At 47.1% G+C, this 15692-nt stretch overlaps 1 protein-coding gene across 2 annotated transcripts in view; it reads right to left on the reverse strand.

Moving 5' to 3' along the window:
* Positions 1–5: 5 nt before the first annotated feature.
* The window catches only part of acap3 (ArfGAP with coiled-coil, ankyrin repeat and PH domains 3), a 168339-nt gene continuing 152652 nt past the window's right edge, over positions 6–15692 (reverse strand). Inside the window, exons 22-25 of one of the 2 annotated variants that reach the window (XM_033048279.1) lie at positions 15017–15126; positions 14180–14290; positions 13852–13913; positions 6–1357 (exon numbers count right to left, since the gene is read on the reverse strand). In XM_033048279.1, the coding sequence (XP_032904170.1) occupies positions 1251–1357; positions 13852–13913; positions 14180–14290; positions 15017–15126 (390 nt within the window). In that variant the 3' untranslated portion in view covers positions 6–1250. Of the gene's footprint in view, positions 1358–10980; positions 11603–11701; positions 13914–14179; positions 14291–15016; positions 15127–15692 lie in introns of those variants that run through there. The other variant, XR_004416567.1, reaches the window with a different exon arrangement.

Below are 15692 nucleotides of genomic sequence, written 5' to 3' on the forward strand. Positions count from 1 at the left end.
TTCCGCTGAGTTACTCCAGCATCTTGTGCCTACCTTCTACTTAATAAACTTGGTCCTTTGCTTTGGGAGACTGTGTTTTATGGTATATACTATCATTGGCGAGTATGTTGACGCCATCTGTCCAAACTAATGGAATGGTTAGTGGCTGTTACAAATGTAGACAGCATCAAGGGGATGTCTGGTATAGAGGAAAGATAAAGTATGGTCTTTACCCAGAAGTTGAAAGCAATTTGATAATGACAACTACACTTAAATTTGGTGGTCTCTACAAACAAATCAAATTTGCATAAAGTGATTACTCTAGACTTTTTTTTCATGATTGCCTAATTATCAGAGATAATTTTAAAAGTACAGTGTTACAATAATTGATAGAAAATCCTTAGTACTTTAATACATATTTTTCCCCTCAATTTCATAGACCTACAATAACTACTCTTGATTCAAATAGGTTAATGTTCACATTTCTGTAGATGGTAGTGGGTTTTTATGGTGTTTTTGTTAGATTAAGGAATCCCTCTACAGTGCGAGGGGGGGCCATGCCGGGATCTCGTTCAGTAGAGGCCAGCCTCTCATTTATTTCACTTCTCACCAATTGTCATCTCAGATTCTACACAGTGATGCCTCACAGACATAGTGTCCTGACTCTATTTGGCTTTGTGTCCCCTGCCATTGAATCTCAAGTCACCAGTCGTTTTTCTACAGCTCGTGTAGAAAGGAACTACAGATGCTGGTTTACACCGGAGATGGACACAAAGTGCTGGAGCAACTCAGCGGGTCACGCAGCATCTCTGGAGATCGTGGACCGGTACGAGGTGTAGTTCAGATAACTTGGAGTCGGTGAGTTTATAGTAGACGTTAGTCGATAGTGTGTCCCCTGTGATGGGGACAAAAGAGATCAAGAAAGGGGAGAGAGGTGCCTGAGATAGTCCAAGTGGATCTGGTGGGCAGGGTGGAAGTTAGTGGTAAATGGGGAATTAAGTCTGGAGCTCCAACCCAAATTGACTGGTGTTTTCATTGAGACAAGAATGATGGTGGCTCATTTAAAACAAATATTTCTCTGTTCTACTTGGAAACTACAACTCAGTCTGCATCCGACGATGAATATCGGAATTGTCAAGTACTGCTGGTGTCGTCCGGAGACAGGGATTTGTCGGGACTTTGGACATTGGCACCCCTTCCTGATGGTTGGCTTGGCTGATGGCCCGAGTCTCCTGGATACGTGCTGTGGCCTGGAGTGGCGTCTTCATATGTTACCTGCAGGATGGGCTGACCTGGAAACTTCGCCTGTTGAGCTTCTCGGGATTGTTGGACGCCATGTGGGAAAATTCCCTAAAAATATCATGATAAGTTTCGTCACCTGCAAGATAAAATGCATTTAGAGTGTGAGGTGGTAAGATGCTCGGAGGAAATAATCGGGCAGCGTGGAAAAAGGCCCTTCGGCCCAACTTGCCCACACCGACCAACATGCCCCAACGACACTAGTCATGGCTGTGTGACTGTACTATCTTAAATACATTATAAAAAGACTATTAAGTTATGGAATGGATTCGAGATAATAGACAATAGGTGCAGGAGTAGGTCATATGGCCCTTCGAGCCAGCACCGCCATTCAATGTGATCATGGCTGATCATCCCCAATCAATACCCCGTTCCTGCCTTCTCCCCATATCCCTCGACTCTGCTATTTTTAAGAGCCCTATTAAGCTCTCTCTTGAAAGCATCCAGAGAACCTGCCTCCACCACCCTCTGAGGCAGAGAATTCCACAGACTCACCACTCTCTGTGAGAAAAAGTGTTTCCTCGTCTCCGTTCTAAATGGCTTACTCCTTATTCTTAAACTGTGTGGCCCCTGGTTCTGTACTCGCCCAACATCGGGAACATGTTTCCTGCCTCTAGCGTGTCCAAGCCCTTAACAATCTTATGTTTCATGATACCAGAAATGCAGAGAGACAAAAAGGAAAATGCTGGAAATACTCCACAGCATCGATGGGGTTTTTGACCTGAAACATTACACTTCTCTTTCCACAGATGGTGCCTGACTTCTTGAGATATCTCAGTAATTTCAGGATTCTGGCATCTGCAATTATTTATTTTTTGTTAGTTTTATTTTTCAATTAACGGGGGAAATGGAAATTGACTGCAATACTTAGCTTTAATACGGAACAAATGCCAACAGGTCTGAAGCCCTGGCTACCCTGCACGATTCGGTTTACCCAGCCGCTGCTTTCAGCTCTCTCCTCTCCACGGAGAAGCACCTACTGTATGTCTGTCTACTGATAATTCCCATTGTCTCAACTTGTCACACTGTGCTGATACAGCACTAGGGGGCAGCATCGGCTCGTCATCTACTGCTTATCACACACAGCAGCTTTCTGCATTAGTGCCAACCTGCATGTATACACAGATGTACACACATCCATGCAGTAGAACAAAAGGCACTACTCAATCTCAACCATACAAGATTTGCTCGTTAAGAAACCCAAGGCTCCATAGATGCTGCCGCACCCGCTGAGTTTCTCCAGCACTTTTGTCTAGATTTTTACTGGCTGCAGCTTAACAACGCATTCTCCTTCCTCGTTACTTCATAGAACCTGGGTCTGTGGAACTCCCCGCCTCTATCCCTACAAACCTCACCATTTCTTCATTAAACCATCTCTCCCATTTGTGTCACAATTGCCACTCATCCCTACCGGAATCTCCCCAAGCCCAGCCGTGCTTTCCCCAAAGTCCAACATCCAGCTTGCTTTTTCTTTAAAAGTTTCCAAAAGTTGCCTTTCGTCTTGTGGATTTCCAGGCTGGTTCTCGGATTCCCGGGGCTTTCACAAAGCCGGTCCAGGGGCGATGGACCGAATGGCCTTGGACTGACTCGACCACCCGCAACACCTCACCGGAGTCAGGAGTCCTTCTGAATGGTCGCCAACTTGGACAATTTTACATTTTTATCAAGCCAATTAACCTACAAACCTGTACGTCTTTGGAGGAAACCGAAGTTATCGGAGAAAACCCACGCAGGTCACGGGGAGAACGTACAAACTCCATACAGACAGCACCCGTAGTCGGGATCGAACCCGGGTCTCTGGCGCTGCATTTTGATGTAGCAGCTACTCTACCGCTGTGCCACGGAGTCAGGGCTCAGTCCTGGGGCCTGAAGCCACGGCCCCCTGTTGGCCATCGGGCCCCATGGCTTCCCAACCGCCCCACCAATGGCCACCAGGCTCTGTTGGTTCCCAACCGCCATTGGCCGTCGAGCTGCACCGGTCAATCCCATTGGCGTCCTATCACAATGGCCGTTGATCCCCATTGGTTCCCAGCAGTCATTGGTCATCGAAGTCTCTGGCTTCCCAACAGTCATTGGTCATCAAGCTTAATTGGTTCCCAACAGCCATTGGTCATCAAGGTTGATTGGTTCCCAACAGTCATTGGTCATCAAGCTTAATTGGTTCCCAACAGTCATTGGTCATCAAACTCCATGGCTTCCCAACAGCCATTGGTCATCAAGCTTGATTGGTTCCCAACAGCCATTGGTCATCAAGGTTGATTGGTTCCCAACAGTCATTGGTCATCCATCCCCATTGGTTCTCGTCTACCCCATTGGCCGTCGAGCTCCATGGGTTCTCAACGGCCATTGGTTAGACTTCCTTGCCGCCATTGGCCGCGGAGCTCCAGTGAGATGGTCCACCTCCAATGGCCGTGGAGCTGCTGTGACGCCGGGGCCCCGGACACTGGCGGAAACTCAACCCAGGAGACGGGGATGTGAGGCAGGTTCCATGAGAGAGGCGGCTGGAGGTGAGGACACTCCCTCAGCCCAGGGTCCGGTCCAGTCCAGTCCGGGCTCCACCGCCGGGAGACCATCGCCCGGCCCTAGACCAGGTGGCAGTCTCAGCCCAGAGTTCCTGTCTGGAGAGGCACCGTCCAACAAGTCACATCTGCGGCGGGTTGAAGGTAACTTATTATTCCATATGTTTATTTACACTGAGTCTTTGCATTGAGACGCGCCGGGGTTTGGCAACTCTCAGCGTGTTGGTACCAGAGGAGGATCGAATATTATCCGAGACAATCTACCACTGTTTCAAACCCCTTAAATCTACCACTATTTACCCTCCCCTTCCCTCCACCCGTTGTACTTGTTTTGCGCTGATTGTACTAACTATGACAAGTATTAACCGATTTGCTTGGAAATACACGCAAACACCAACTTGTCACTGTACCCCACTTCACGTGAAAGCAATAAACCTGAAACCTAATATTACCATTTTATTGAAGGATTCAACCCTCAAGTTCCAAAGTGCTGAGATCTGAACTCTACCTTCTGGTTATTAGTTCAACTATAGCCCAATAGCTTAAACCTTTACAACACCCCTACATTCTTTATACTATGTGTTTTATCTTTCGAACTCTGTTCAACGAGTCTCTCAACTCTCTTCAGAATGTACCACCTTGCTATTTCTGAATCTCCCAAAATATATTTGCCTGAAAGTTTCTTAAAATATATTTGGGCAGGTGCATGGCTAGGAGTGGTTTGGAGTGATGTGGGTCGTGTGGGCAAATGGGATGAGGTACCTTGGTTGGCATTGACTGATTCGGCTGAAGGCTGCTGTTTGTGTGCTGTGTGACTGTGATTTTTTGTTATGGACCAGTTTGGCCCCATTTCTAAGGGGCTTGTGAATGAAGCAGGGCCTTCCTGCCCCAGAACACAGTGGTGGAGCTGGTAGAGCTGCTACCTTGCACTGCCTGAGATCTGGGATTAATCCTGACATCGGGTGCTGTCTCTGTGGAGTTTGCATGTTCTCCCTGTGACCGCGTGGGTTTCCTCCGAGTGCTCCGGTTTTCTCCCATGTCTTGAAGATGTGCAGGTTTATAGATTAAAATGGGCCTCTGCAAAATGCCACTTGCGTGTATGCTCTAGATGAGAGAGTGGGATAATATAGAATTAGTGTGTTTGGGTGATCATTGGTCAGCGTGGACCCGGTGGGCTGAAGGACCTGTTTCCATTTGTATCGCTAAACTAAACTAAAAAATGGGTTCTGGTATAAATCCGCTCAGGATTTTGCTACAATATATACTATGTAGTCTTTGAGTACGGAAGCAGGCCCTTGGCCCAACATGGCCCATGCAGCCAAGTTGCCCAACTGAGCTAAACCTGCTTGCCTGTGCCTGGTCCATATACCTCCATACCTTTCCTATCCACATATAACTGTTTAGCTGTCTTTTTTACTTGTGTCGCTGTCACAGCTTCCTTTTACATCTCGTTCAATGTACGCCTCGCCCTCTGTGAAGAACTTGCCCAAGGTCCCTTTCAAATCATTCGCCTCTCATCTTCAACCCATGCTCTCTAGTTTAGGATTCCCCTACTTTGGCTATTCACCTTATCTGTGCCCTTCATGATGTTATAAAGATCCAAGGTCTCCCGCTAACCCTCATTTGTTTTAAAATAGCATAGAAATTATGGTAGACAAAGAGTCTGAAGAAGGGTTTCGGCCCGAAACGTTGCCTATTTCCTCCGCTCCATAGATGCTGCTGCACCCGCTGAGTTTCTCCAGCACTTTTGTCTACCTTCAATTTTCCAGCATCTGCAGTTCCTTCTTGAACATAGAAATTATGGTTGCAGCAGTTTTGTGCGTTTTCAAATAGTCTGAAGCAGTTTACAAAGCTAATGCTGCAAGTTCCAACATGTTGAAAAAAGAGGCACACCACAGTGAACACCACTCTGACTCCTGGCCCAGTGGGAGAGACGGGTGCAGAACAGGTCTGTCCCAACACCTGGGTCTCCAGCTCCAAGCTTGTCTCTGCTCAAAGCTGTTCAACGTCTATTGATGTGTTGTTTGGTCGAAGACCACACTTTAAATATTTTAACCTTCTGTGGGTTTTTGCAAAGCCAGCGAGTTAGGCAACAAATAATAATCGAGAAAGATAAAGGCTGGACAATTCCCTCCCAGCATGTGGCCTGGACAGGCGAGGAATGCTGGGAGAACAGAGTTGTTAATTGAAGGGGAGTGAAAGGTCGTCCAACCAGGTCATGTTTTGGCCGGGCACGAAAATATTTTTTGTGGAAAGGTCCATCATTTATAGTGAAACGCAAAATGTTGGGGAAACTCAACGGGTCAGGCAGCATCTGTGGAGGGAATGATCAGGTGGCATTTCAGGTCGGGGCCCTTCCTCACCAAAATGATCCCAAGAGGAATACATACATCATTACGAACTGTGGAACTGGTTAACAGACTTTTAGTGGTGAAGTGGGGTGAGAGAGGGGGGAAACAAGGGGGAGAGCAGTGCATGCAGAAGTTACCTAAAATTAGCGAATTCAATGTTGATGCCGCTGGCTTGTAAGCTACCCAAGCGAAATACGAGGTGCTGTTCCTCCAGTTTGCACGTGGCCACACTCAGGCAATGATGGAGGCCCAGGGCAGGAAGGTCAGTATGGGAATGGCCAGGGGAGTTAAAATGGTTCGTGACCAGGTGATCCAGTAGTGGTGTTGTAGTAACAACCAGATGATGTTCTGATATTTTTTTGTTTGAGGAATAGATTTGTTTTGGCTGCTCGGGAGATTTCCCTGCACATTGTCAAGGGGACCTTTGGATGCAAGCTTTAACCTTGCATCCAAATTGACCCGAACTATGCAATGCAGCATGGTGAGAAACCAAAATCACTTCACTGATTCTGTGATTGTTTGCAGTTCTGGTCGCCTCTTTACAAGAAGGATGTTGAGGCTTTAGAGAGGATGCAGAAGAGATTTACCAGAACACTGCCTGGATTAGAGGATACTCGCTACGAGGAGAGGTTGGAAAAAGCTGGATTGTTTTATCTGAAAGTGTCGGAGGGCGAGGGGAGACTCGATTAAAAGTATGTAACGCTATGAGAGCCATTAATAGCTGGTCACAACCTTTTTCTCAAGGTGGAAATGTCAAAGATGAGAGGGCAAGGCTTTAAAGTAGGGAGGGACAAAGTTTAAAGGAGATGTGCCGGGCAATTTTATTTTCCGATCGAGGGTGGTGAGTGCGTGAAATATGTTGCTAGGGGTGGTAGTAGGGGCAGAATTGATAGGTGCATTGAAGGGATATGGTTTCATATGCAGGCAGAGGAGATGATGTAATTTGGCATCTGTTCAGCACGGACATTGTGGGCCGAAGGGCCTGTTCTTGTCCTGTTCTAAAATTGGTCTCCAGAGTCGGACCTGGGCTCTCGACCATGTGAGGATATTGAGCCATAGCTGACATGCACAAGGGTTGCGAGGGGTGGGAGAGGCCGTGAGCCGTGTACACCACAGGGCAGCGGAAAACTAAAGTAATGAAATTCTTCGCATCGGAATTACTCCTGCGAACTTTAACACTGATGCAATGTTTCTTAAAGAGGATATCAGTAACAGACACGGCAGCAAGTGCCAGGATTTAATCTGTCGTAAACGAGCCCGCAAAAGGAAGCAGCACCATTTGTTGTTAGGATTTCAAACTGAATTTATTAAGTGTTTCAAAAGACATTAAGAAAGCAGACACAGGTGTAAATTGTACAAAGATATACAGATCCAGAATGTGTCGAAGTACAACATCCAGTACAGATAGAGAATGCACAGGCTCATGACCAAGCAGGCAGTGACAGGGTTAAGTTGCAAAGCTTATTTACAGCAAGACTTGCAGCCTATAGCAATTCTACACTTTTCACAATAATTTTACTTAAAATGCAGGTTTGCACTTTCTACTACGATATCTAACACTCACATACACGCAAAGTTAGCCGTGGTACTTTGCCAATTATCCTTTGGCATCGACTACTAACTATCCATTTGGTCTCCCCATGCCCACTCCTCTCCTCCACCCCACCGCTCCCCTGTGTCCTGGGGCAAGGTGATACAGTTTGACATTTATCAGGCTCTCTGCCACCTCCCCCTGCTACGCCCCAGTCCTGAAACTGCCTCCATAAACAGTGAGGTGTGGTGGGGGGGTGGGTCGACCAATCTGTGACCCTGATGAAGCATCTGGGTGAACCCCTGGGATGGACAACATCCTTTCCTGGGTAATTTAACTATTTGTGTTTTGAAGGAAGTAGTGAATTTAAGGGATATTGTGAGAATAGTTTGTTTCATTTCCTCTGGAGAAAAGATGCCAACAGAGGCAGGGGGTTGAATATCCAGCCACGCTTACATTTGACCACACGAGTTGCAAGTTACCTCCCTCAAGGCTGATGCAAGGTAACAGCTGGGACAAAACTAAAGCTGGCGAAGCACTGAGTTTGCCCACTCACGAGGCTGATGGGGGAACCTGGCACATTCAGTGGGGGAAGAACGATGTGTTAGTTGGCAGACGGATAAATCAAAACACTTCAATCTAAACAGAGCGAATGTCGTTGGAAAAAGTTCTTAAAAATCACTGTTTTTATTTATCTGGTTGCCAACTAACACGCAGTTCTTGAAAAACCTCCTCATTTGCCAGGGGCTTTGGGGACACTGCGTTCTAAATCTTTCCTCCTGAAACAACGCTACAGAATTTTCTTTAGGGTAGCTAGGTTTTTCTCTCACGCACAAATCTAGGATCGAACCTCCGAGCAATATTGAAAACCAGCAGCTCTTGCATTACAGGTGAAATCTGGAATGTAATTGTAGGGTTACTCGATCAAGGAACGACAGGCATTTGCTAACAGCCATGGGCAACCTCAAAACATTGGGAGTTAAAGTGTAAGACCAATGCTCACTGGAGTTCATAAGTGATAGGAGCAGAATTAGGCCATTCAGCCCATCCGCCATTCAATCGTGGCTGATCTATCTCCCACTCCTAACCCCATTCTCCTGCCTTCTCCCTGACATCTACTGAGAAAGGCTACTTCACTGGAGTCTGTGGATGATTTGTGTCAGATACTGAGGGCCTGTCTGTCCCAGAGGCTGGAGAGTGTGGGAAGGGGAAGGGGTGTGTGGTTAGTGTCTGCTCATTCTGCTGTTTGTGCTGGAGATACTGAGGCCATTCCAACAATGAGCTCTCTTCCCACAGAGGGGCTTCCCACAGTTCAGTTGCCCCATTACTGGGTGAGGCTCGGCCTCGGGCTGAGGCACAGCCGTTAAGGATCGAGTTGGAAAAAGTAATTTTAACTGGAAAATCCTCGGAGTCCTGTGGGAGGCAAGAGAGTGTATATTCAATTGTATGGTGGGAAGACAACTGGGATGTTTTGTACAGATGGCAGCATTAAAGGGCCTGTCCCACTTTCAAACCTCTGCCGAGTTTGCCCTTGACTCGTACTCGCAGCATGGTCGTCACGAGGCCGTAGGTAGGTCGTGATGCTAGTCGTAGGCACTCGTGGCATCAAGTAGGTCGGGGCGTTTTTCTAGCCTGATGAAAAATGTCCACGAGTAAAAAAGGTCGTGAATTAGGTCGTGAAAGTGGGCCGGGCCCTTTAAGGGGCACACAGATATGGATGTATGTGCCTCGTGTGCAGCCAGATGAGGATAGTTTATCTTGGCATCATCTGTGGCTGTTCCTGTGCAATATTGTTCTAAGCAGATCTGGATTCCAACTCAACAAAGCCACACTTTATGAACAATGAAGTTGTTCATTTAGTTAAGTTGGTTAATTTGATGATTTATAGGGGAATGGCAATGATGATAGAGCAAGGAGGATATTTCCCCAGGCTGGGGGGGGGGGGGGGGGGTCTAACCCTGGGGTCTGTCTGCAAGAAAGGGGTCTGTGATTCAGAATTAAATTGATAACACTTACTCAGCCTGAAATAGTGAATCGTTGATTCTCTAATCGAGAGGGCAGTGGGGGCTTGATAGGGTTTAGAGTCATATAATACGGACACAGTCCCTTTGGCCCAACTCGCCCATGCTGCCCCATCTACGCTAGTCCCATTTGCCTGTGCAGGGCCCATAGTTGAGGCCAATTCATTGGCTATATTTAAGAGAGAGTTAGATGTGGTCCTTGTGGCTAAAGGGATCAGGGGGTATGGAGGGAAGGCAGGGATGGGATATTGAGTTGGATGATCAGCCATGATCATATTGAATGGTGGTGCAGGCTCGAAGGGCCGAATGGCCTACTCCTGCACCTATTTTCTTTGTTTCTAACCCTCTAACCTTGTCCCTTACACGTACCTGTCATTTAAATGTTATTGTACTTGCTTCCACCGACTATCCCCTACTTCATCTTTGGATGTTAAGGACCTCTAGAGATGGTGTTAGCGCGGGAGAGCGGCTGTGAGATTAATGGTCAGACACGTGCTGGGGCGAGGTGCCGATTAACTCTCTGCCCAAGGCTGAACCTCAGCACCATGAGGGAGTCAGACTCGGGACCAGGACTGACACGAACATTGAATGGCAAAGCAGGCTCCAGCAGCCTGCAGTCCAATCCTGCTTCATTGTCTCTAGTCGGGAGACTTGGTAAACCACTTCAACTTGCTGGTGACATAAATCCAAGATATGGAGGCCAGTGTTTCCCCTATAACAGTGGGCCTGGCCATTAAACAGACCTGAGTGAGGATCAATATCTGTGGAAGTACTTTACTGAATCAAAGTACTACAATGCACTGTGGTGCAGCAAGCAGAGCGCCCTCCGTGGTGAGGTCCTGTGTCGATGGGAGAAAGGGGTGTGTGGTGAATGTTTGCTCGTTCTTCTGTTTGTGCGAGAGATACCGAGGCATCCTAACAACAGCAACCTCTGGTCGCCCTGTTACAGGATGTGGAGTCTCTGTAGAAGGTGCAAATTAAATTTACTAGGAAGCTGCCTGGAATCGAGGGTTTTAGTTACAAGGAGGGGTTAGATAAACTAGGACAGGCACAAAATGCTGGAGTAACTCAGCGGGACAGGCAGCATCTCTGGAGAGAAGGAACGGGTGATGTTTCGGGTCGAGACCCTTCTTCAGACTGAAAGTCGTGGGAAAGGGAAACTAGGGTTGTTTTGTCTGGAGGCTGAGGGAGACCTGGTAGAAGTATATAACATTGAGCCATCGATAAGGTAGACTTACTTGTCAGAACCTTTTTCTCCAGGGCGGGAATGTCAAAGAGTAGAGGGCATGGCATTGGGGTGAAGGGGACTAAGTTTAAAGAATGTTCAGGGCAAGTTTCTCTTGAGGGTGTTGGGTGCCTAGAACACACTACCAGGACTGGTGGTGGAGGTAGTTATGATAGTGGCTTTTGGTTGGGACATGGATATGCCAGGAATTAAGCAATATGACATGGAGGCAGAGGAGATTGGTCTTGCATGGGATGATATTCTGCATAGCCCGAGGAACCTGTTCCTGCTCTGTTCTATTCTCACCCTGACACTAGACACAGAATGGCAAACCCACTGAGTGCTGGAAAGGGATGGGGCGTTTACACATTAGTATACACAAAATGCTGGAGTAACTCAGCGGGACAGGCAGCATTTCTGGAGAGAAGGAATGGGTGACGTTTCGGGTCGAGACCCTTCTTCAGACACGTTTAAACATTAGTGTTTTATAGTTCCCTTTTTTTGCCCAAAGGCACACTTTATTTACCAGCCTTGCACCTTGCCTCTCGCATTAGACTACGAGACAATGAGTTGGTTTTGAGATATGACAAACCAGTTTAAAAACTGTTCCATGTAAAGTACAAGACAGAATCTCAATTGAAGATTTATTTATTTTTGCTTTTTAAAATTGTACCTGGCTAACGCCAGGTACAATTTTAAAAAGCAAAAAAAAATAAATCTTCAATTGAAATTCTGTCTTGTACTTTACACTCTGAGGCTATCCGAGTTTATCTAACCTCTCCTGTAATCTGAGGCTTAGCGGAAAAATCAAGCAGCTTTAAAAAAAAATGTAATAAAACTGATCTATTAAGAACTTGCCGTGTGCTCTATGCCAAACAACGGAATAAAAACACGCTGACTAAAAGCTCAGACATTATGTCTACTGGGCCAATACAAAACAAAATGTGTCAATTTAAAAAAATACACTCTATGGTGTTACAAAAGAAAAAAACACATCTCCAACAATAAACACAGTTTACCTGCATTGGTTTCTTTTTTCATTGCACAATTCCTCCGGGCAATTCATATAAATAAACACTTAAAACAACACTTCCACTGTTGAGAGAATTCACAAAGTGTAACAGAAAACAATACTGTAAGGTAGGAAAAGTGCACCAAGTTGCTTTATACATATAATCTAATTCATACTCTTATTTCATTTTAAATAAACTGTCCCAACCAGAACAAAAACTCCTTTTTTAAATATTTACAGAACTTGCCCCCAACCCTCCCCCCCCCCAAAAAAAGTGTGATTTTTTTTTGATGATTTGAGAAAGACTTGTAACCAGCCAATTAAAGGAAATCAAGCATGAACACATCATCTACACACACACAACACCTACTGTACAGGCACCAAGCCAGAATCAGTCCTATTCTTTGACAAGGTGAGCTGGTCTGTCATTGATAAATCACCATTCGCACAGTGTCACCAGGGAACTGAGTTACAGAAAACCCTCGAGCTGGATCTCGAAGACTCAGCCCCTGGTTCCTGGATGCAGCCTCTCAGTAAAGAAATGTTTGAATGAGCTAGGTTCATATGGCTCCACACCTCCTCGCTCTGCATTTCCACAGATGCGTCATAGAAAAGCTGAATATCATATAAAGTCATATTTAGTTCCTATTTCAAGTTATTCAACGGGCAGTTAAAAATGGCTATTCATAAACTGTTGATGTTATTAAAGTGAGCCCAGTGCAGGATGTTTCACTGAGCTCACTTGTACTAATAAATCTTCCTAATGTGCCAGAATGCATTTTACCCCCGTGACCAAGGTAACGGATTCTGCAGCACCAATGCAGCCAAGTCCGAGTGCATGTTTCTCATCTCAACCCAGCAGTGCCGCATGTATCAGGCTTGCACACTGGCATCACGTGATGTTGCTGGTGAAAGCGGAGAAGGTTTTTTTACTTTACATTTGGTGACTTGTGAACCCAGCCTTCCTTTTGAAACAAGTAAGCCTGTTGATTCTGCCTTTCTTTTGGAGGCGCAAGGAATGTCAGATGCTTGTTTACAATAAAAACAACTCAGCAGATCTCTGATAGACATTGGGGTCCCGACCTGAAACGTCACCTATCTGTGTCCTCCAGAGATGCTGCCTGACCCGCTGAGTTACTCCAGCACTTTACTTTTTTGTGGGTTACTCCAGCACTTTTTTTGTGTAAACCGGCATCTGCAGTACCTTGTGTCTTCAAATTGAAATCTCCATTCCTGACCTGTCTGTAGGAAGGAACTGGTTCCAGTTTAAACCGAAGATAGACGCATCGAGCTGGAATAACTCAGCGGGTCGGGCAGCAAAACCCACTGCCTAACCCGCTGAGTTACTCCAACTATGTGTGTCCATCTTAGTTTCTAACCGTATTATTTTTTTCTGTTTTGAGACTGTGAATTCTCCGTTTTTAAGAAGGAACTGCAGATGCTGGAAAATCAAAGGTAGACAAAAGTGCTGGAGAAACTCAACGGGTGCAGCAGCATCTATGGAGCGAAGGAAATGGGTGACGTTTCGGGCCGAAACCCTTCTTCAGATGTGGTCAGGTCTGTGCAGGTGAAGTGGCCCACCAGCAGAGATAAGGGATGCCCTGTCACTAACTCTTTCATAAGTTACTAAATTTACAGAGCTCGCACAGTAAAACTGGAAACTGGCGAAGGCTAGTTATCTGTTCACACAACACCAAAGGCGAGCACTGTACCTAGTCCTCTTTCACCACCAACGCCAGTGAACGCAGTCATGGGACAAATGGCCCACTGGCCCAGACACCACCCACGAGGAAGGCCCAGTGACATCGCCCGCTGGGGGAGGCCCCTCCTAACACTCATCTATCTTAAGACTGATAAACTCCTGAATGCACTTCCTGTACTGGAGCTCGGTGGGACTGCTGCTGGGATATTGACCTGGCTGTCCAAACGGGCCTTCAGTCTCACGCATCTCCTCATTCATCCTTGCCAGTCGTAGCCTGCGAGGGGGGGGGGAGGAGGAAGAGAGAGCGTGGATTAGTAATCCTTCACCACCGTACTACCCTTAGAGCAAGGGGGGGGAGGGGGGACGGGGAGGGGGGGCGAGAGAGGGGACGGGAGGGGGCGAGAGGTGATAGGAGGGGGCGGACGAGAGAGGGGGGGGGCAAGCGAGAGAGGGGACAGGATCGTGCTGCCAGGGGTGGTGGTCGTGGAGGCAGATATAACTGGTGTTTAAGCGGCGTTTGGATGGGTAGATGAAGCTTACAGAGTGACGATGTCAGCGTTGGCCGCCTGCACCGCGATGCTGAGCGGATCCTGCCCGTCATCGTCCACCGCGTTCTGGTTGGCGCCCCGCTTGAGGAAGAGGCACACCTGGCTGTAAAGGGGGGGCACATAATGAAGCTGTCGTGGCAAATAATTTCCTGAAAAGGATTATTAAAGGAATATTCTATTCTATTCTAAGTGAGAAGACGTTTGCTTCACGTCAGCCCTCACTAACATCACACTGCACCAGTACAGCAACACGACGCACACACGCACACGCACAAATGGTGAGAGGGGCAAAGTTTAAAGGAGATGTGCGGGGCAGGTTTAGTTTTACACAGATAGTGGTGGATGACTGGGATATGCAGGCGGGGGTGGCGGTGGAGGCAGGTACAACAGTGGTGTATAAGATGGTGTACATGGATATGCAGGGAATGGAGACATATGGATCACGTGCAGATGGAGGAGATTAGTTTAACCTGGCATCACATCCAGCACAGACATTGTGGGCTGTGTATCCCAGGAGGGTGTGAGTTTGTGGGCTAATGCCCTCTGTAAATTGCCAGTGGGATAACACTGAACGGGTGATGGAAGGACAGCATTCTGGATCTTTAAAACTAAAAGATGTTGGAAGTTCAACATTTAAACAGCTGGAATGCTGGGGGGTGAGAGGAGGGAGTGGAGGTCCCTTCCCCATGGCATCCATTCATGGCTCCTCTTCAGGGCAAACGACAAACACACGCCACACTAGAGGCCTGGATTAAACGTCTGACAGAGGATTTTTGCCGTTCCCCAAATTTACAGGTGGGCTGAGAGAGATGGGTTAAAGGGTCCTTACCCAGTGTGGCCCAGGTAGGTAGCGTGGTGAATTGGGCCACGTTCTCGGATGTCCTTCTGATTCACATCGGCCCCGTTCTGCAGCAGAAACTCACAGGTGACGAGCGATCCCTGGCGAAGACAAAACACATCTGATAAAGGACGTGTAAGAAGGAACTGCAGATGCTGGTTTACACCGAAGATGGACACAAACGGCTGGAGTAACTCGAGCACCCGCTTGCCAAGGAACAACGGCGATGCAACAATAATTATTGTGCAAACAATGGGAGGAAAGAGTTCTGACAAGGTGCAAGTGTCACACAACACAGAGACAGGCCCTTAAACCCATCTAGTCCACACTGGCAATCAAGCACCCACTTACACTAATCCTCACGGATCATATTCTCCCCACATTCCCAATCACACCCCACCTGACACTAACACTCTACACAATAAAGAGCTATTTACACTGGCCTGTTACTTCATCGGCTGACTTTACAAAGTTAAAAGTCTGAAGCTAAAAGCCCCCCCCCCCCCCCCCCCCCCCCCCCCCCCCCCCCCCCTAAAAAAAACCCTCAAAGCTCACAGGTAGCAAAACCAGTCCTGGACAGGTTCAATCCCAGGACATCCGCCCGTATAAGGTGTTAAGAACAGTAAATTCTCCCCCACGTTTCACACCATTCTCATTTGGCGATGTC

This window comes from Amblyraja radiata, chromosome 31 (genome assembly GCF_010909765.2).
Source record: "Amblyraja radiata isolate CabotCenter1 chromosome 31, sAmbRad1.1.pri, whole genome shotgun sequence".
NCBI lineage: Eukaryota > Metazoa > Chordata > Chondrichthyes > Rajiformes > Rajidae > Amblyraja > Amblyraja radiata.